Consider the following 21,159-nt stretch of genomic DNA (forward strand, 5'->3'; position numbering starts at 1 on the left):
CCTGGTTCTAGCACAGAACTCCTAACATCCTTGTAATTTCTTAAATGATAATACGAGGAGTATCTCTCCTTCTAATATTTGTCTTCGACTCTGTCCCTAATCCAGGCCTCTTACAACCTTGTAAATTCCTAAGTGATAAGACCACTAGGCGTGTCTTTTGTTCTAACAAAGGAAGTCTGAGTGGGCTCCTGGATGGATCCTCAATGGCTGCTGGTCACGAGAAAGACCACCCTGTGATTAGAAGGTTGGAATATTCAGCCCCATCCTCCATTCTTCAGAGAGAGGAGAGGAGCGGAAATTGAATTAATAATTGATCATGCCTTGTGAAGAAACCTCTATAAAAATCTCACTAGTCAGGGGGTTGGTGAGCGTCCAGGCTGGTGATTACAGCCACACTGGAGGGGTGGGTGATGCACCCCAACTCCACAGGAACAGAAGGTCCTGCACTCAGAACCCTCCGACGCCTCCCCCTATGCATCTCTTCATCTGGCTGCTCATCTGTACCCTTTATCATACCCTTTAACAATCTGGTAAACCGCAGTGTTTTCCTGAGTTCTGTGAACCGCTCTAGAAAATTAATCGGACCTGAGGATGGCTGTGTCTTTGGAATCCCTGACCTACACCTGGTTGGCCAGAAGCACAAGTGATAAGGTTGTCCAGTGGCACAATCGGTTAGTGTGTGGTACTTATACAGGTGATACCCTGGGCTTGCGACTGGCATCTGAAGTGTGTGTTTGGGAGTGTATGTGTGTGTGTTGAGGCGGGGGAAGTTCTGTGAGCCTGAGCCCTTAACCTGTGGAATCTGATGCTATCTCTGATTGGATAGTGTTGAATTCTTAGACACTCCGCTGATCTAAGAATTGCTTGATGGGGTGGGGAAAAACTTCCCCACATTTGGTAACCAGAAGTGTTTTATGTGAGTAGGAGGCTCACGGGCTAGAAACACATAGTAGGGAAGAACTGAATTTGCCCTACACAGGTGAAAAGCTGAGTTTTTTCCATTTTAGCATATGTATGTATATAGTAGTGCACTCTGTCATGGTGGAGTCTGCATTTTAGTGAATGGGGACAGAAAATAAACAAACATAATAAAACATATAGTATATAGCGTTTTTGGGTGATAAATGTGATGGAAAAAAAGCAGAGAAGTTAAGAGAGATCTTGAGTCCAGGGAAGGTGGTTGCAAATTAAAAAACAAGTCATCAGAATAGGCTTCAGAGAGGTGACATATGAGCAAAAACTTGGAAACAGGGGAGAGACAGATGAGTATTTGGTAGGAAGCCTTCCATACAGAGGGGACACCCCATGTAAAGTCCCTGAAAGGGAAATGAGCCTGGGGTGTTCAGAAGGCAGGCTAGTGTGGTTGAAGGTGGGGGATGGACTGGGGAGGAGCAGGGAATGAGATCTGAGAGCAAAGGGAGCTGGTAGGTGACACAGGGTAGGCTTTAAGGTTATTTATCTTTGAAAGAAATGGGAGGCCTGGGCTTCCCAGCTGAGGCTTTTAATTGCATTACTGCGTAATACATCTTGATGGATATTATGCAATAGAATTCCTTCAGGAAATGTTCAGTATTTGTATTTCTTTTGAATGTGAGACAAGGCTCATTCCTTGTACACTGTATATTCATTAGGTTTACAATAGGCTCTGCTTTCAAGTGTAGGTCTTTCCACATAGAGGTACTCCTTAAATGAATAAATGAACAAATGAGGCTGGCATGTTAGCTCCCTCCAAGAAGGTTCTCAATGTATTATTTCAAGTTTCTTGCCTCCATACCCTTATCTCACTTGGGCTCTATTCAGCTGCCTGCTCTTTCAACTATGTATCTTTCTGCCTGTCTTTGCCCAACCCGTTTCTCCTTGCTTGAGATGCTGTCCCCCAACCTCCACTTGATTCATATTCTGCCTAATCTTAAAGACCCAGGGCAAGTTCCGCTTCCTCCAGGAAACCGCTCCAGACTCTCTGAACTTCGTTGCCTTTTCTGAGCTCCTATAGCATCATTCGTCCGACAGCTATCATTGGCTTAGTATCTACTGAGTTGTATAATTTTTGCTGCTTATTTAAAAAAAAACAACATTGCACTCTTTCTATGGATTTGGCAACAAATACACGAAGGAGTGCTGGCATCTCAGGGAGATACTTTCACCATTTTTGTTTTATAGAAGCTGGTTGGATACGAGGGACTCAGAACCGGCGCATCTCACGCAGATTAACAAACAAGGAGGGCACCGGGACCTGGACCTAAATCTTACTCCGGACGAGCCAAAGTCGCCGGACTTCCTACTCATTCAAGGGTTAATCTAGCATTTCCTTTCCACGCCCAGTTAGCCCCACCCCTTGCCCGTGACGCTTTAGCGGCCGCGGTGTGGGTGGGAAGCTTGTCCTTTCCGGGCTGCCGTAGTGGCACTGCCCCCCGCCGCTCGGGTCCCGGGCGAACATGGCGGCCTCCGAGTCAGCGCCGGCTGTGAATCCAGGCACCGCGGAGGGCGAGGAGGAGACGATTCTCTATGACTTGTTGGTCAACACCGAGTGGCCTCCGGAGACAGAAGTACAGGTGAACCAGGCCCGTCCGGAGCTGCGGCCAGCATGGCGCGGTCGCTGTCCCGGCAGAGCCACGTAACTAGAGCCACGTAGGGGAGCGGAGCCGGGTGGGAGAGGGAGCGCGGTTCCGCCGCTTGTACCGTCGCCTTGGCAACGGCACCGCCGGCTAGCTGGGGTCTGGGTCCCCTAAAGCAGGGGTACCTGAGCTCCCTGCTGCGCTCCGAATTCTGTTGGGTCAGAACCTCGGGGTCTAGATCACAGTTTCACTGTACTTGGAGGGGAGACACAGCGCTGGCCTCCAGGGTCCTTCTGCTGCCGGGACTCTGGGTGGCCCTTTCAGGGAGGCGAGGCCAGAGCTGACCAGGGCTGATCCTCGTCCTCAGCGGGAGAACTTTCCAGGACCCTACAGTCATCTCAGTAGCTGGAGGGCCACCGCTGAAACCTTCTCTCCTCTTTGGGGCTGACTTGCGCCCATTCTTGTGTAGTCCACTAAAGAAGCTTTTATTTTTTTAATTAAAAAAAATGCTTTTTATTTCTTTTTGAGAGACAGAGGGAGACAGTGTGAGCAGGGGAGAGTCAGAGAGAGAGAGAGAGAGGGAGATACAGAATCTGAAACAGGCTCCAGGCTCTGAGCTAGCTGTCAGCACAGAGCCTGATGCGGGGCTCGAACCCACGAACCGCGAGATCATGACCTGAGCCGAAGCCAGACGCTTAACCGACTGAGTCACCCAGGCGCCCCTAAAGAAGCTTTTAATGTGCTTGTATGTCCATCCGTGTCCCAGATGCTGTGCTGGGCGCTGGGTATAAGAAGGTGAATAACTTTTGTGATGCCTGCAGTCCAGACTGGAACCGGTGCAGTAAACATTTTTCATCACTTAGCGTAATTGGGCTGTGCTAGTGGTGTGAACAGAATGCTGTGAGAGGGAAGAGGGAGGAGGTGCTGATCTGGGGTTAGGTTTCCTGCTGAAGAAGGGGTTCTAGAGGTTGGTAACCTTAACTGGACCTTGGAGTTTGCAGTCCTTCCGCAGGGTGAATAATAGGGACCAGGAATCCACATTTATTCAACCCCTTTTTTGGGTGCCTAACTTCTGCCATTGTTTTAGACTCAGAGGATGCAGCAAGGTCCAAAAGGACTTTTACTAAAATCAGAGAGTCCTACCGTATGAAATCTCTTTTACATCTTTCCTGAGTGTTTCTGTACTGGAGAAACTACTCATTTTTCTATGAAGGTTGTAGTTTTTCTTTAACCTCCTTCCCATTGCATTGCTTGTCTTGAATAATGTAGTTTTCATGTTGACAGATATCTGCATCCCTATTTTTTTTCATTACAGTATTTACTTAGTTTCTGTTTGTCTTGAACAATGTGAATATTGTATGTAGGTCCTGCATCTAGGATGTTGCTGCTGCTGCTGCTATTAGTTGAACAAACACTGTTTTCACTGCTTAGCACTGGTTAATTACAGGAATGTTTCAGAATGCTTAATATTTTAAATTGACTAAAAACAGTATAAACTTACATTGAAACCTCAGAGCACTTTTTTTGGTTCTATTGATTTCAGCTGTTCAACTTCAAACCATTGGAGGGTGATTGCATCTGATTCATCTTTATAACCCTCTCCAGGACCAAACTGTGTCTTAACCGCAAAGTGGATAATCAGTTCATATTTGTTGAATAAAATCATTTTTTCTGTGCTTTAAAAAAATTTTTTTTTAAATTTATTTTTGAGAGACAAAGAGAGACAGTGTGAGCAGGGGAGGGTCAGAGAGAGAGGAAGGTACAGAATCTGAAGCAGGCTCCAGGCTCTGAGCTAGCTGTTGGCACAGATCCGGACGCGGGGCTTGAACCCACGAACCATGAGATCGTGACCTGAGCCGAAGCCGGATGCTCTATCGACTGAGCCACCTACGTGCCCCTCTGTGCTTTTAAGACCTATAGGCACTTACTGTTCCTTTCCTAACAGTACATTAGTACATTTTATTCATTATTTGTTTCTCCTGCTGTGATTTCCCCTACTCCGAGTTTAGTCTATAGTTAAGGAAGTATTTAATACAACAATTGTATATCAGAGTGTTAGTGGCATTTCCTCTGTGGACATACAACAAATAATAAGTTTGCCTCCAAGATATGAGTTTATTAATCCATATGACCACTTTTCCTGCAAGCAAAACTTATTTTAAGCCTATGTAACCCACCCAAGTAGCCTTTGCTGGACTGGCAACCAGTATGGTCTTGGGCTGGTGTCTTGATGTTTGGTATTTGAGGGGCGCCTGGGTGGCTCAGTTGGTTAAGGTCCAACTTCAGCTCAGGTCATGATCTCACAGTACGTGAATTTAAGCCCCGCATCCAGCCCTGCATTGGGCTCTGCGCTGACAGCTCAGAGCCTGGAACCTGCTTTGGATTCTGTGTCTCTCTCTTTCTGCCCTTCCCCCACTCAAGATTCTGTCTCTCTCTTTCAAAAATGTATAAATGTTAAAAAAAAAATAATTGTGACGTTTGGTATTCGAGTTTTCATCTTGAATCCTTGTACTCCCCAGCAAAATTTGTGCTGACAAATGCCTGTAACTCCACGGTGCTCCGTTTTGCCCTTACTGTTTTGTCCTGCTTTTATTTCTTTTGTCTTTGAATAGTTTTTAAATACTGGTTGCTTGTACCCTGTACTGACTATTGGCAAAAGAATATAACTTCACCTACTGTGTAAGTATTTCAAGAAAATTCTCAATATAATACATATTTTTTCCAATTGCAGTCCAGAGGCACCCGAAAACATGGTGCATCCTTGATCATCACCAAAGCAATTAGAGGTAAATGTAGCTCATTTATTTTCCTCTATCTGATGGTAAGAGCAGATAATTCTTTTCCCATTTCATTTATAACTTTACTGTTTTTGAAACTTTAGAAACTTTAAAAAAGGTCTTTAGACTTAATGTAGAGCCTGATAAAAGTGAATAGCATACATGTTGCCCGAATTTAATTTTATGCATATTATATATGATATATGGGTGTATATGTGTATATACCAATATACGCATGTATACATAGACATTTTTAATGCTGTTTAGAGCTAAAGTATGGCTCAAGTTTAACCATTTTGAATGTATTCTAGAAGAAATGAAGAAAACCGAATCCAGTATGAGTCTCAGAGCCTTTAGACATTGAAAGTGAAAAGACAGTGACAGGTTGTTTTAAGTAGTTTACATGATGTTTCAGCTGCATCTTCTCACAGTTGTTCAGATTAAAAATTTGATTAACCAGAGCGTTCATGTAACTCCAGACTGAGTTTACGTATGCGCTCATGGTTTTAGAGAAAGTTTTCAGCACCGTTGCTAAGCTGGTGCTATGGGACTTTATATACATTTGTTGATATAATCCTTTACCAGACCAGCAAGGTGGGTGCTGTTATGACCTCATGTTTTCAGATGAGGAAATTTGCCCAGGATCACTCATTTGGAATTTGACTGCCTGTCTTTCTGCCTCCAAAACTCATCCTTGTAATGCTGGTGAATTTGAGCTACATCTGTAGAGAAGATTCGGTTTCAAAGGAGTCGAGTACTCGAAATTAACTATCATTTTATCTCCTGATAACGATTATTTTCTGATACAAGCGCTAGTGTATTCAGTTTTCATCGTGACGAATGTTTTGAAATTTTTGAAAATTTAGAAAATGTACCCAGGTGATAAAACTCATTTAGAGAAATTTAGAGAATATGGAAAACCACAAACTAGAATGAACAGTTTCTCATTTTACCACCCAGAGAAAATGTTACCCTTCACATCTTTTCTCATTGATACACATCTACATGTTCACATGTACATACACATTGTATTTTATTAAAAAAATTTTTTTTAATGGTTACTTGAGAGAGAGAGAGAGAGAGAGAGAGAGAGAGAGAAGCCCAAGCAGGCTCCACAGTGTTGGCACAGAGCCTGATGGTGGGGCTCAGTCTCACAAACTGTGACCTGTGGGGCGCCTGGGTGGCTCAGTCGGTTAGGCCTCCGACTTCGGCTCAGGTCAGATCTCATGTTCGTGGGTTCGAGCCCCACATTGGGCTCTGTGCTGACAGCTAGCTCAGAGCCTGGAGCCTGCTTCCAGTTCTGTGTCTCCTTCTCTCTCTGCCCCTCCCCCTCTCATGCTCTGTCTCTCTCTGTATCAAAAATAAATAAAACATTAAAAAAAAATTTAAAAAACAAACTGTGACCTGAGTGGAAATCAAGTTGACGCTCAACCGACTGAGCGACTCAGGCGCTGCCACACATGCGCATTTTAGATGGATCATGTAAAACATTATTTGTCAGTAGGGTGGTTACCCTTAAAAATAAAACTTTCAGTTATTATATCAGCAGGAATGGGTTTATTTACGAATAACAGAATTGCACTTCAGGACCTGCAAGTTACAGCAAAACTATAGCCAAGTTCAACAGAAGAGAGGAACCTTGTTTTCTGGAGAAGGAGGAAGTTGTGAGGGGTTGTCTTGAACCTAAAGTCTGTTGGAGAAGAGTTCAGGGTGCTGATGGGTTCTCATTGCCTGAGTTGCAGAGGTAGTTGCTTCCTTATCAGCGATGCGACGGTGCATCTCTTTCTCGCTGGAGCCGGTAACTGAGGATATTTTCCTGTTGATGATTCTTGTGTTGAGGTCTGACACTTCTTCCTTAGTTAATGTTGAGTGGTGCTGCTCTCCCGTCTGGCCTCCTAACCCTACCTAAGTGAGGTGTCCCTTTATTTTCAGTGTGTTAGGGATTTGTTTCTGCTGGACTTCTGCATTTTAGGCATTATTTTTTAAAATCTTTGTTATAAAGTATAACAGTATCTTAATTTTTGTACAAATATTTTTGTTTTAAAGGGTGATAACTACAACTTCTACTTTATGGTTTTATTAAAGCCTCTTAGGTGAAATTTACATCTCAAACCACACTTAGGTTTTTGTACCATTAAAAAATCCTTCAAAGTTTTGAGTAACTTGGGCCTTAATATAAACAAATACATGGTCTTGTAAAAGTTCCAGTGCATATTAGATTATATTCCCTTATTGTAAGAATGTTGTTCTCCATATTTTGTAATAACTCAGCAGTATATTTTAGATTTATGGTCAATGATGCTGTTTTGAAAGTGACTCCTAAAGAATAGCTGACTCATACTTGGTTTTGTTCTTTCTATTACAGATCGTTTATTATTTTTACGCCAGTACATCTGGTATAGGTGAGTATCGCTTCTTTGGAGAATAATATGAATATTAAATACAAGTATTTATCGTATTTATGATTCAAGTTTTAAGAATTGAATCCCAGATTGTGATCCAGATGCTGACGTTCAGGTGAATAAAATAGACCTTCTCAAACATTTGATACACTGACAAGGGGGCTCAGTTGACTCAGGGCACCTTTTGTTCCTGAGCCCTTAGTGAGAAAATCTCCGGACGACTTCTGCTTTCTCTGATGAGTATTCTCAGCCTTATCTGGAATGCCCACGTGATGGGTCTGCAGCCTGGGGATCCTTTTTAAGGACAATTTTGTTTTCACTGTGTCAGCAGCTCTGGGGTTCTGTATTCAGTTGCTGTGCATGGGGGGCGGGGTCCTGTTCTTGGGCGCCTGTTAATTCTTTTCAGTGTTAAGGATGTTTTCAGCCTTTAGAGGAACAAAGAAATGATCATTCTGACAAATGATAGTGTTCTGCTCTTAGCTAGGTATATAGGAATTGTTTTATAGATTTATTTAACAGATGTTTTTTCGCTTAAGGACATTTAATCTTAAATGCTCCAGAGATAATAGAGTTTCATAAAAGAGACCTTTGGCTCTTCTCTAGGACTAGCTCTGATGCTTTTCTGCTGTGTGTGTGTGTGTATGTGTGTGTGTAAATGTAATCTTGTGTTCTGAGGGGTGTGGAGTCTGATAGGGTAGAGAGATGAGAGCAGAGGGAGGGGCTAGGATTTTAGATATATGTATGTGTACACACACACACACACACACACACACACACACACACACGGAGGGGTGTGAGAGCTAGGCTGTTTTCTCCTGAGCTCCCTGGGCCATCTAGTTTGCTGGTCCTGAGCACCTTCAGGATGTATGGGCGGAAAATACCCAGGATAGGCCAGTGCGCCTTGAAGTGATTATCGGATCTTCCCAGGACATGTTTTGTTACTTTGATAAGTAATGTGAAGTTAACTGAAAAAAGTTCAGTTTCTGCTCTTGAGTTTATGGACATGAAACCTAAAGGTTTGGGGCCAATATTTGTTTCAAGGGGCTTTTTCTTTAGAAGTTTTTTTTTAAATTATGAAATATCAAAAACAAAATTATGGACACTGCAAGTTCTAGCAGGTTTATTATCCACATGTGGTTTAGGCAGTTGTCACTGTTTGCTTCAGGTAGCCTTCTTTTTATGCAAAATGTTGTAACTCAAGGTGTCCCCTCCCCCCTTCCTCTCTCTTCCCTTCCGGGGGAAATTATTTTCCATCTGTTGCTGCTGTCATTCCCATGAGTGCTTCATGTCTTTGTTACAGTATTTCTATAACTACCGTGGTATTAAATGTTTTGTGTCTTAGAAATGAACACAAGTACGCCCAATGTATAGTACCTGAGATACAAACACACACACACACACACATATATATTTAAACTCTTTTTTTTTAAAGTTTATTTATTTTGAGAGTGAGCGAGTGTGCACGAGTCAGGGAGGGGCAGAGAGACAGAGGAGAGAGGGTCCCAAGCGGGTTCTAAACCACCCAGGCACCCCCTTGATACGTTTTAATTACTCTTTTTAGCCTACTTCTTTTGTTTTCTATTTTCTATACTTTTACTTGTTTGCTTTGTTCTGTGTTCCTCCCCTCTGCCCCCCACTGGCTTGTTCTCTTTATTCTTCTTTTCTGTCTATTTTCTTGATTTCCTCTGTTCCTCTTGATTTGTCGTATCTGCCCAAGCACCCGGGGTGGATGCTTGCCTCCCGTCTTCTGTGAGTGCTGTTAGTGTGAGCTTCCGCTTGGCTGTTCTTGCACCACTTCAGTGAATTTAAACTGCGGTCTGATCTCGCACGTGGTAAAGGCTTGGGGTTTTGTTTTTACATAGGGAGTTTATTCCCATGCCCGCACAGACCAAATTCCAGACTCGGATGAGCTTCTAGAGCATCCCCCTGGGGCCCTGGGGGGGGGGTTGTCTGGCTCTTCCTTCACTGAGCCCGCAGTCTCGGGTGGGCGCTGGCCTTTCAGGGGTCTCCCTTCCAACTCCTGTTCTCTCTGCGTCCTGCAGCTCACTTCCTGTCGCAGGAGTTCCCTCTGATGTTGTACCTGTAGCTGATTCTAACTTTCAGTTCCCTTTCCAGGGGCGCCTGGGTGGCTCCGTCTGCTGGGCATCTGACTTCGGCCCAGGTCATGACCTCCCAGATCGTGGGTTCGAGCCCCGTGTCAGGCTCTGTGCTGGCAGCTCAGAACCTGGAGCCTGCTTCTGATTCTGTGTCTCCCTCTCTCTCTGCTCCTCCCCTGCTCACGACCTGACTCTGTCTCTCAAAAATAAATAAATGTTAAAAAAATTTTTTTAGAAAGTTCCCTTTTCCTTTCTAGTACTTGGAGATTTCTCTCTTTCTTAAGAATTCAGCTGTATACTAGGTTGCGTCAGAATTTCTAGGCGTGCATAGAAGGAAGGGTTTCTTATAAGCTCACCTCTGCTAGGTTACCGGCATCCTTGATATCCTTTCTTTAGAAAGGTTGTAACATTTATACCTTTGAGTATACCACCACATTTTTCTGGAAAAAGAGTTATATATGTGGTCAAAACTTTCAGATAGGCAGTTAGTAACTTTGGGTTTTAGGTTTTTGCCCATATTCAAATTTTATATTCTAATTGGAAAAAAAAAAGTCCTCTCTTGTTATAGATCTGTATGCTTTTTATAACATTTATCTACTTGTATGTACTTTTTCGGATTAGAATTAAGGTAGCTAATGTGTTGTTTCAGCCCTGTGCCTTTTTTGCTCCCTGATGGACTGGTTCGCTTGGTTAATAAACAGATGAACTGGCATTTGGTGCTTGCGAGGTAAGGAATTAAAAATGCATATCGTTTTCTCTAGCGGGGTTGGCATTTACATTTCATTACGGATATTAACTTTGGGGTCCTTTTTGTCTTGCGTTCTTGTCTTTCTTATTGTATATAAATTCCATTTGTTACATACGATTTGTATCTCTTAAATGTATTAATTCCCTGTATTGAATCATTTTGTGCATGCCTTCATACCTTTGATACTCATTTAATTTTAAGGTCAAAAGTTGAATAACTGAAGTTGTGAAAAAAAATAATTTTTAATTTTTAAAATAATTTCACCTTTGAAGACTGCCACGAATACTCACATAGCATTTTTGTTTGTTTCCTCTCCATGAAAGCAATGGAAAACTTTTGGCTGCCGTTCAAGATCAGTGTGTGGAAATCAGGTAATTATTAATATTACTCCTATTCAGAATTTTTCCTTGAGAAAAGTTTCCTTGATTAATGGGAGTTAAGTCTTTTGAAGGGCGTATTTAAAGGGCTTCTACTGTTAATTCACATTATTTTGTGAGGTGTGAAACACCAACATATGCCAATTACAAGACAAAGGATACTTTGTTGGGGTAGCCGTCTACTTCCCCAAATCCCTCTGCTCTTCCCTGGGAACGTTTCCTTTTTCAGTAGACCAGGCATATCCTCAGAACTCTGGGAGCCACTCTTGTTTGGCTAGTTACTGTCAAGTCCACTAAAGCAGATGCTCAAGAAGGTATTGGAAAAGTAGGGACTTCTTTGCTCTGTTGGCATAAAGCTCTACTTGGAATATGAGTCTGCAAGATGAACATTACACATTTCTTGAGACCAGTGATATTTTCTGTCCTTTTGAGGCCTTCGTTGGTGTTATATACACATCTAGAAGTCTTCTCTAAGCTGAGCTTTTTGTGTAAGTGATATATCAGTTGTGGAAGAAATAGCAACAGTAGAAAGTAACTCAGGAAACCTAGGTAATAATTATTTTGGAAGTTAGCAGTAGCAGACTAAATGTGTCGCACTGCTAAAATTAGAGGCCACTTCTTTCTCCAGGCAAGGCCCAACTCTTGGTTTTTAAAAAATAAGTAAGGAGGCCAAAATTTTAGGATGCCTAGATATCGGTCCAAAGTTTTTACTGCTATTTCACTATTCTTGACAAACTAGTATAATGTGCATTCAGTTGTTCCCATCTTGGCGTCCACTTGTGTTTGTGCAGTTTCTTTCTTTTTACAGTTACTCAGACAGAACTGGACCCCTCACCTTTTTGCGGAGTCGACAGGTGCGATGCCATTGGGGCATCGACTTCAGATGGGGAGGCTTTGTTTCGTGATCCCTCTTAAAATCCTCAGGATGGAGAGGGTTGGCACTAATGACAGCCTTTCACAACGACATTGCTTAATTCGGCATGGCTTTAAAAGGCAGACCCTTCTTTTTTTCACAGCGTCAGTAAGCATCAAGCTGGCACAGTTTTGAACTTAACATTGTTCGTAGAAATGGGTGAGCACTTGCTATTCCGTGTGTTGCAGTCATGTGAAACCTGTCTTTTTGAGATGTGTGCTTATGGTGTGACCTTACAAACAGCGGTTACTTGTCAAAACTTCCATCTTTCTCCCATGAAATGAGAACATCAGAGGAATGATTTTAGGTGTTAGGGTCGGAATGTGCACGTGGGGATGGGATTGATATTTAGACCAGTGAAGAGGAGTTTGACCAAGGGTCTCTAGAACATGTAAGAGCATTTTTGATGAAAAGAATACAAAAATTGTTTTTGTAAAAGGATTTGCTACTGGATTGGTAGCGTGTAAAATATTTGTAAAACTTGTACACAAATGCAACTCTAGGAATTCATTCGTGGACTCGAGATGAGGTGGTGAGGGAGGATTTCTAGGCAGCCAAAGTGATGGTCATCAAGATCTTCTTCGTCTGGTCTGTAATTTGCAAAAGCTTTTGGTCACATCAGTGTATCTGAGGACTCTTCCATGTTCAAGCACGGATTCCACCAGGAAGCTTTCCGGGAACATACTCCCTGTGGACCTCCCCCCCCCCCCTTGGTTAGGTGCCGATTCTTTATGCTCCTGAAGTAATCAGCCCGCTATTCTACTTAGTGATAGGATACCAGGGAGGTTGGGCACTCTTGTGAGTACTTTACATGTGTTAATTCATTTGATCCTCGCAGAAGCCCTGTGAGGTAGTTTTTGCCATTTTTCTCCACCTTAGCAGCGAGGAAGCTGACACAGTACAGTTTAGTTACATTCTTGAGGCTTTGAAATCTTTCGCAGATGGGGCGAGGGCCGCTGTTCCCCGTGCGGTTGCGGTAGAGGCTCCCGTGCTCTGCTCCGAGCTGGCCTGCCTCACCCGCTTGTGTGCGGGGCTCACGCGGATCAGAAGTGACTTGTGAATTGCTACTTTAATTTGTAATTTGGCTGTAAGTAGGTGGTATAAGTGGCTAATATGTGTTTCCTTTTTTCCTGAATAGTGAAGTAACAATTTCTTAGGATTATGGGCTGTTACAAATATGGGAATTAGGAATCATCATGGAACACAACAAAAGCATTAAAATAAAGGGACTCTTCTAAAAAAGGAACCTGCCTCCAAACTTGTTCAAGTGAATACATTTACGAAGTTTTGACAAAACCAAATTTATGTCTCCTTCCTTCTTCTTTCCCAGCAAAAGAGCAATTATCCGTGATAATATATTATGGATGAAAGTAATGAACACTGACTTAGGTCTAGTTTGTGCTAATTTATATGTAATGTCTTCTTTAATCCTTTTCTTAGCAATGAAGTCGATATTACCCATCCCATTTTATTGAAAGGAAATTCCTATTAAATATTTTGTCTAGGTTATGCAGATAGAGCTGAAATCAGGTCAGCCTCGCTTCAAAGACCATGTTCTTCTGTATTCCACACGGAGGCTGAATAGTCAATTTTGTAAGGAAGTTTATTACCATATTTAATAATCAGCTTTTGTCCTAATGTAGTATTTTAATAAATACCTAAAAATATTAGTGCTTAAAATTTTTTTGAAAGTAATGCTTTATCACTTTACCAATATTAGAGAACAGTTAAGTATTCAAGAAAGGACTACAAATTATAGTTCAGCCAAAATGTTATATGTTCTTTGGAACTTTCCTGTGTGTGTGTGTGTGTGTGTGTGTGTGTGTGTGTAATACTGAGTCTAACAACACTATACATTCTATTTGATATGTCTTTTCTTGATAACTTTTGAAAATTATGAACATCTTTCCATGTCACATACGGTAATTGCATTATATTTCATTGAGTGCAGAGAGCAAAATCTAATCTTATACTGGGTGTATTTTTCTCTTTCATGAATTAGGCTGCACGAATTTCCTTGAGATCTGTGTGTATCTGTAATTATTTCCTAGAGATAACTTTATTATAGAAATTGAGTCTAGATCAAATTACTGTAGACATTCAGGTTTTAGAAAATTGTTACTAAATTGTTTTCTAGGTGGTTTACTGCTTTTCATTTTTTAACATAACAATAATTGAATTACTTTGGATTATATTTCCAGATCACAGATTTTAAATAGGTCACTGGTAACAAATATGGTCACTTACTAAAGCTATTTGATTTATTAAAGCAAGACCTTTTTTTTCTCTTAAAGTGTTTATTCTTGAGAGAGAGTGGGGGAGGGGCAGAGAGAGAGGGAGACAGAGGATCTGAAGCTGCACTGTCTGTGCAGAGCCTGATGTGGAGCTCGAACTCACGACCGACTGTGGGATCCTGACCTGAGCTGAAGTCAGGAATCAGATGCTTACTCGACTGTGCTAGCCAGCCGTCCTGAGACTTTTTTCCTAAGTGATTGAAACTTCATCATATGATACAGACCATGGTTCATGACCAAAATCAATCTGCAGAGATTTAAAAAATATTATTTCTTGGGCCGCATCCCATACTTGCTGAGTCAGAACCTTGGGGGAGGGGGCCATGCTTATCTCACTCTCCTATCGCTATATTCCAGGGATAGCTCCATTTCTGGTGAAATAAGGTGGGAAGAAAATGTTGTCACCAACGAGAGGGTCTTCTTTGAGCCCAGACCCGTGTCTGAGAGAAGGACCGGTCTGGCGTTGTGCAGACAAGCTGTCTACCTTACCGTTTTCGTGGAGTTTCCTAGTGTGGCAGAATGTGTTATTGTTATGGTGAAATTCTCGGCCTAACTTTACACCTATTTTGCAGGTCTGCAAAAGATGATTTTACATCTATTATTGGGAAGTGTCAAGGTAAGAGTTTCTAAAGTATTTAAAAAGTGGAAATTTCAAATTTGCAATGGTTAACAGTATTTCTTAAAAGTCGGAATAGATATTCAATATAAACAAGGATTATTGTGACTTTATTAAAATACTCTTAAAACATCTTAACTGATTTCTCTTAGTGCCTTAAATATTTCGCTTTGTCCATTGGGACCATTTTGAAGAGATTGGAAGTTGAAACTGTTTTAACATAAAGTCTGTGCCAGTTTTGGGATTAAGTGCTTGTGTCTCTTGTCTTCTTTTTTGGGGGGGGTTTTAAAAATTGTAATCTCTATGCTCAATGTGGGGCTTGAAATCATGACCCAGAGACCCAAGGGTCACATGCTGTACTGACTGAGCCAGCCAGGCATCTCTAGTCTTTTATTCTGAATTCAGTGCAAAAAAAAAAAAAACGTGTAAGTCAAGAGTTGGAATTTGTTCATTCTTCAGTGCAAATTACTATCCTTTATGTATTTAAACCATTTTGCAGGGTACTAGGGATATGATTGTGAGCGAAAAATCACTGTCTCCTACCTCATGAGATATGTAGACACTCAAAATATAAATACAAACTCTGAAAAATCTGATGAAGGAAAAATACAGAGCAGAGTGAGAGATTAGCCAGGGCTGTGTGGTGAGATTGTTGAGAAAAAGTGACTTTTGAAAGCAGCTTGAAAGATGAGAAGAAGGAAAGCCAGGGGCATGTTTCTGTCTGCAGGAGCAGGTATGAAGGGGCAGATGGAACCTTCCAGAAAGAATAGAATTAGGAAGGCGCTATTAGGTAAATGCAAATATTATGTATCTTTTACTTAAGGACCTGCAGCCCCATCTGTCTGACCTTGGGTTGGTCAGTGTAGTTGTAGGAATCATAACGATGGTGATCATGGTGGTTGTAATGACAACGGATATTTATAGTGTCTGTACTGTGTGCTAGACACTGTATTTAGTGTCTTAGTTGCATTTTCTCATTAGTTGGAAGAACATGGTATACATATTTTATCTTAAAGTAGCATTAGGGTAAAATAAATCCTCAACAGTGGAAGAGAACTGGGAGAAGGAAGATGTGAATAGTTTTGAAATCTACAAAACGATGGTCATATCGAGGATTTGCCCCAGCTTCCCCGAGGAAATGCTGAAGCTCCTTGTCAGATGCACCCTCAGTGAGTGGCTCAGGGCGAGTTTCCTTCTTACTTTTCTCATTTTTGGCTATCCACATATGTTCTGAAAATTCAAGATCAGATGTTTGAAAAATGTTTTCAATTTTCCTGTGAATGGTGATATTCTTTCTATTAGTATGCCAGAATTGCTCTAATAATTTTATAATTCCACATATGCTAGTAGGTAAGGCAGTAAAGGAGTTCTTATGGAGTCGTCTTTACAAATAATATATATTATAACTTAAAAGCAAATGTAAAATTGCCTATTTGTTTATATAATCTTATTTCTCCTTCTTATAATCTGTTCTTTGGTTCTGTTCCCTAGATTGCCCGTGATACCATTAGCTGTATCAAGCCAGTAATCAACACATTTTCTCATTCTTTTTCCTTCTCTGCCTTCTTGGACAAATACTTATTAAGCTGCTACTGTGTGCCAGGCACTCTCCTGGGCGCTGCATATAAAATGAGGAGGAAGCCATAGGCGATCTGGATTAAGGGTTTGCACTCTATCAGGGGAAGAGAGAAATAATTTACTGCCGTTGTAGGGAGTGACACAGTGGGGAAGCATCACCTTTGCTTAGCATCACCAAGCCTGGGAACCTGCTAAAATATCCCTTGCTTCTGCACTTCTGGGATCGCAGCCTTAGCACAGGCTTTTAACATTTTCTCTCTCTCTCTCTTTTTTTAATAGTAGTCTCCTGGCAAGGTTTTCTTCTGATTGCCTCTCACAGATCCACACTTCACACCAAATTCATTACTCTTCAATGAGAATTCTTTCAGGTTACCCTTCAACTCTGGCTCCCCTGCGTTCTAGAAATGTGACCTTGGATGTTACCTTCCTTCTCTGAGCTTTAGTTATCTGTAATGTGGGCATAATACTATAGATTGGGTTGTTGAAAAAAATAGGAGCTAATGCATGTGAAGCTCTTAGCATAATGTCTGATGGGTACTGAGTCCTTAGAAGACCTTAAGCTATTGCCAGCACTTCCAGTACTGTTCTTCTGCCTGAAATCTTTCAAGTGCTCCCCACTGACTGTAGAATACGACTCATTTTTTTCTGACCTTTCAGTCCGTGTGTCCCTTAAGCCCTCCTTGCCGTACATCGTGTCCTAGCACCAAGCCGCCCATGCTTCTGTAGCCCTGCCGTGCTTTTCACGCCTTGGTACAGATCGTTCCTTTCGCCTTGAAGCGCTCACTTTTATATTTAATTAATGAGTCTTGCATATTTCAGTTCAGACACCAGCTCTTTTGGGAAACCTCCCTCCCTGCCTGCTTCCTCCTCCTTTGTGCTTCTTGCTTAATGTCTCCCTAGGAGTTGTTTGAACACGTATCACGACTCATAGGCTGATCTGCTTTCCCCCCATAGTTGTCGACATGCTGGTCTGCTTCCCGGTTAGACTGTACATTCTTCGAAGGCGGGGCTCCCATCTTACTTGGCTTTTTCTGTTCCTGGTGCCTAACATGGTGTCTTACACCATAATAGGCACACAGTGCTTTACCCTAACAGTGGGTAGTGACACTTGAGAATTATTACAGGGGTATTTATAAGTTTACATATGAACAAAGTTTATTTTCCTATTTCCTGTGAGTTAATTCTAGAAGTTCATGACGGTATATGCATAGATTTATAGTTTGTATATATGTAGAGAGAAGGAGCAAGAGAGCGAGAGCAAGAGAGCAAGCGAGTGAGGGACGGGCAGAGGAAGAGGGAAAGAGACTCTTATGCAGGCTTGATCTCACAACCCTGGGATCATGACCTGAGCCAGAATAATAGTCGGACACCTTAACTGACTGAGCCATCCAGGGACCTTCCCCTGCCCCCTCCCCCCATGCTTTTAATCTTATTGCACACAAATGTGTATGCATACCACAAATAATAAGGGCAGATAAGAGCTCCTGTTTGCTTAGTAACCTGTTGAGAATAATAGAAGGAGAGTAGTGTGTGTGCATTTCTAAAGCTTGGAGCTCTAGCCTTTTCTGAATTTAGTGTTCTTAATCTTCACCAGCGCTTATTAAAGTAGACCAGACCTGGCTTAAATAATGCGTAAGGGTCAAGATGTTCCCAGAAGAATGATTTAGGGATAGATATTCAGTTACATTTTCCCCAGCCCTGTGCTTCTGTTGGGTGAGGACTTGGGGAGCCCGTGGTGAGCTGCTGAGAAGCACGTTCAGAATGTTGGGGTGATTCAGACCTGCAGGATCTTTTGGAGCGGTGGCATTAGACACCCACTCTTAACCAGTACGTGAACTGAGAAATCCTCAGGCTAACATGAAAATAGGAAGCTTAACCTTCTGTATTTCACACAAATTATAATATTTGTTAGAGGCTTTTAGTGCGTACAGTTAATGTGGCAGCATGGATGGGTAATAATGCTCTGAGAACCAATGTTTGATTTTGTTGGCTTCTCAGTGTGTGAATTTATGACCTTAATGCTGCATTAATGGCTTCTTTCCATTTCATATAATTTGAGGTAATGATTATTTCCTTATTATCTGACTCTACTTTATAGGAATAACTCTCATGTGCCAAATGAGATCTCCTGCGTATGCCTGGAGAAAAGGAGCCAGATTGTTGTTAATGCATTTTTGAAACTACATTTTGCAGAGTCTGCAAACTAAAATAGGAACGATTCGGTTCCACTTTGATATTTTTCAATTATTGCCTTATGAAATATAGGCCATTTGAGAAAGTTTCAAATGTGGGTGGCAACTTGTTTTGGCCCTGTTTGCGAGGCCATACATACTAGTCTTCTCTTCCTGTCTTGGACAGTGACCTAAATGATACCCCGTGGAATGAGGAGTTAGATTTTTTTGTAGCTGTACTGCGTTAATCAAGAGGTTTTTCTCATGTTTCTGATTTTTGAGATCCATAAACCAGAGCTCCCAGTACGAGGCGGCAGTGTGCCTGTTGTAAGGATGCTGAGGACGCATCGGCGCACTGGTGGCCTGACGGGCCCCACGGCCCAGGCCTGGAACCGTCTTTTGTATTTTTGTGTTTCTAAGATGTGGCTCGAAATTTTGTAGTTTCCATCATATTTCTGTTGAGAGTCTCTGTATACTGCCTATGTTTCTGTTTTTCTTTGAATTCCCAAATATGCTTTAATAGCTGCTTTGAAGTCCTTGTCTGCTTATTCCTCAATTTGTAGCATTTCTGGGCATGTTTTTATTGGCTAGGTTTACCCATGATTATGTATATTTTCCTGCACTTGAAATCTTCTTCTTTTTTTTTTTTTTTTACATTTATTTATTTTTGAGAGAAAGCACACAAGAGGGGGAGGGGCAGAGAGAGAAGGAGACACAGAGTCTGAAGCAGGGTCCAGGCTCTGAGCGGTCAGCACGGAGCCTGACGCAGGCCCAGGCCCGTGAACCGGGAGATCATGACCTGAGCCGAAGTCCGATGCTTCACCAGCTGAGCCCCCCAGCTGTCCCAGAAGTCACTGTTATTCATAAACTGAGAGCCCCAGGTGCCCCTGTCTCCTGCACTTCAGATCGTATGCTCGACATGGAGCCGAGAAGTGAGCCTTGCTATCTTCCCTGACAGAGGATCGAGGTTTATTCTGGGAAGTAGTCAATCAGCTAAAATTTTTTAAGGCTTTTTTTTTTTTTTTTTTTTTAATATTCTAAGATATGGTTTAGAATAGCTTTTATTTTGGGGTTAGGTTAGTCCTACTTTACTGGAAGCTTTCTGGAATCTCTCGTGAGAGCTCCAAGTGTTCATGGACGTCTCTCACTCTAATGAGATGGAGCTCAAACATTCCTAAATCCTCTCCTAGATCTGGACGTACCTTTCGACAATAGTCCGCTTCTCCTTGGCCCTGTGGAGAGAGAGAGAGAGAGAGAGAGAGAGAGAGAGAGAGAGAGAGAGAGAGAGAGTGAGAGTGAGAGTGTGTGTGTGTGTGTGTGTGGGTGGGTGGCCAAAGCCCCAGGGTTCATCTCTGCAGGTTTTGGAATCTCCTCTGCCTCGCTCACTCCCTCTGGAATGCCGCCCTGCACACTGGGCTGGGCTCAGCAGCTCCAGCCTCCTTCATGTGCTGCCATCTGGCTGGAGGGCTCTCTTCCGGCCCGGCGGCCGGACGGTGCCTTCTGCCTGCAAGAAGCTTCTCCCCGTGATCCCGGTCGCGCACTGCCTGTAGGATAACCTCTGACAGTGGTTATTTGACATATTGTTTTCTTTTACGGTGGGACATCCAGTCTGAAACTACCTACCCTGTTTGTTTGTTTCAGTTACAAAAGCAGTACATATGCGTAACATTCAAACAGTGCGGAAGTAGAGAATGTAAAAAAGTTCCTTTTCTCCTTGCCTTTCTCGTGGGGAACTTCTATTAATGATTTAATGTAGAACCTTCTCTGCTTCTATAAACCCGTGTGTACATGGATCGACTTTTTCTTAAACAAGTCGAGCTCCTCTTGTAGACTGTTCCGCAGCGCGCTCTCCCCCTGCCTGTATCGGTGTCGTTCCCGGTCACTGGCACAGGCGCACGTCAGTCTTTCCGGTGCAGCCCCCGTGTTCCGCTGTCAGAATGTGAGCCCCACGGCGTTCATCCGTTCCTCTCTTGAGAGAAGTTTAGGTTGTTTACAGTGGTTGATTTCCTTTCTCTTGTTCTTACCCATCTTCGCCCTCATCCCTCTCCGCCGACACTGGAAAGACATCCTGTTTGTCCCTGGGCATAGTATTCACATAGCTACTGCTGTAATTCTTTGCAGAAAGTTCCACCTATGTATGCAATTATGAAAAAGGTATGATGGAAGCAGTTTCTTTGCTCCAGGTTATGTTACCTATTTAAAGTATTCGTTAGATTCACTGGCAAGGGAAAGAAGTATCTCATTTTCATGTTGCATTTTTTAGTTATTACGTAGAGCATATGTTAAGTGGCTATTTTTATTTTTATTTTTTTGGTGAATTGTTAGATCATACCCTTTTGCCTGTATTCTCAGCTTACTTGACTTGTTATTGGCCTGATAGTATGACTGTTAATCCTTTGTCACAGATGTTGCAAATATTTCCACCCAGTCGATTTCCTTTTAAATTTGTTATGGTGGTGGTGTTTTTTTGTTTGTTTTTGTTTTGTTTGGTAACTACATTTGCCGGTTTTTTCCTGTATAATTTCAGAGTTTCTCGTCATGATTAGACATCTCTCATTCTAGGATTGTAAGATTTTTCTCATGTCTTTGCCAGTACTTATTTCAGACATTCAAGTATTTAGCTTCCCTGCAA

General features: G+C 42.2%; 1 protein-coding gene across 4 annotated transcripts in view; it reads left to right on the forward strand.

Moving 5' to 3' along the window:
• Positions 1-2,385: 2,385 nt before the first annotated feature.
• The window catches only part of NBAS (neuroblastoma amplified sequence), a 315,339-nt gene continuing 296,565 nt past the window's right edge, over positions 2,386-21,159 (forward strand). For all 4 annotated transcript variants that reach the window (XM_029938273.1, XM_029938274.1, XM_029938276.1 and 1 more), the window contains exons 1-6: positions 2,386-2,552; positions 5,287-5,341; positions 7,698-7,734; positions 10,480-10,557; positions 10,902-10,949; positions 14,735-14,778. In XM_029938273.1, coding sequence (XP_029794133.1) covers positions 2,436-2,552; positions 5,287-5,341; positions 7,698-7,734; positions 10,480-10,557; positions 10,902-10,949; positions 14,735-14,778 — 379 coding nt within the window. In that variant the 5' untranslated portion in view covers positions 2,386-2,435. The remainder of the gene's footprint in view (positions 2,553-5,286; positions 5,342-7,697; positions 7,735-10,479; positions 10,558-10,901; positions 10,950-14,734; positions 14,779-21,159) is intronic.

Source organism: Suricata suricatta, chromosome 4, assembly GCF_006229205.1.
Source record: "Suricata suricatta isolate VVHF042 chromosome 4, meerkat_22Aug2017_6uvM2_HiC, whole genome shotgun sequence".
Classification (NCBI taxonomy): Eukaryota; Metazoa; Chordata; class Mammalia; order Carnivora; family Herpestidae; genus Suricata; species Suricata suricatta.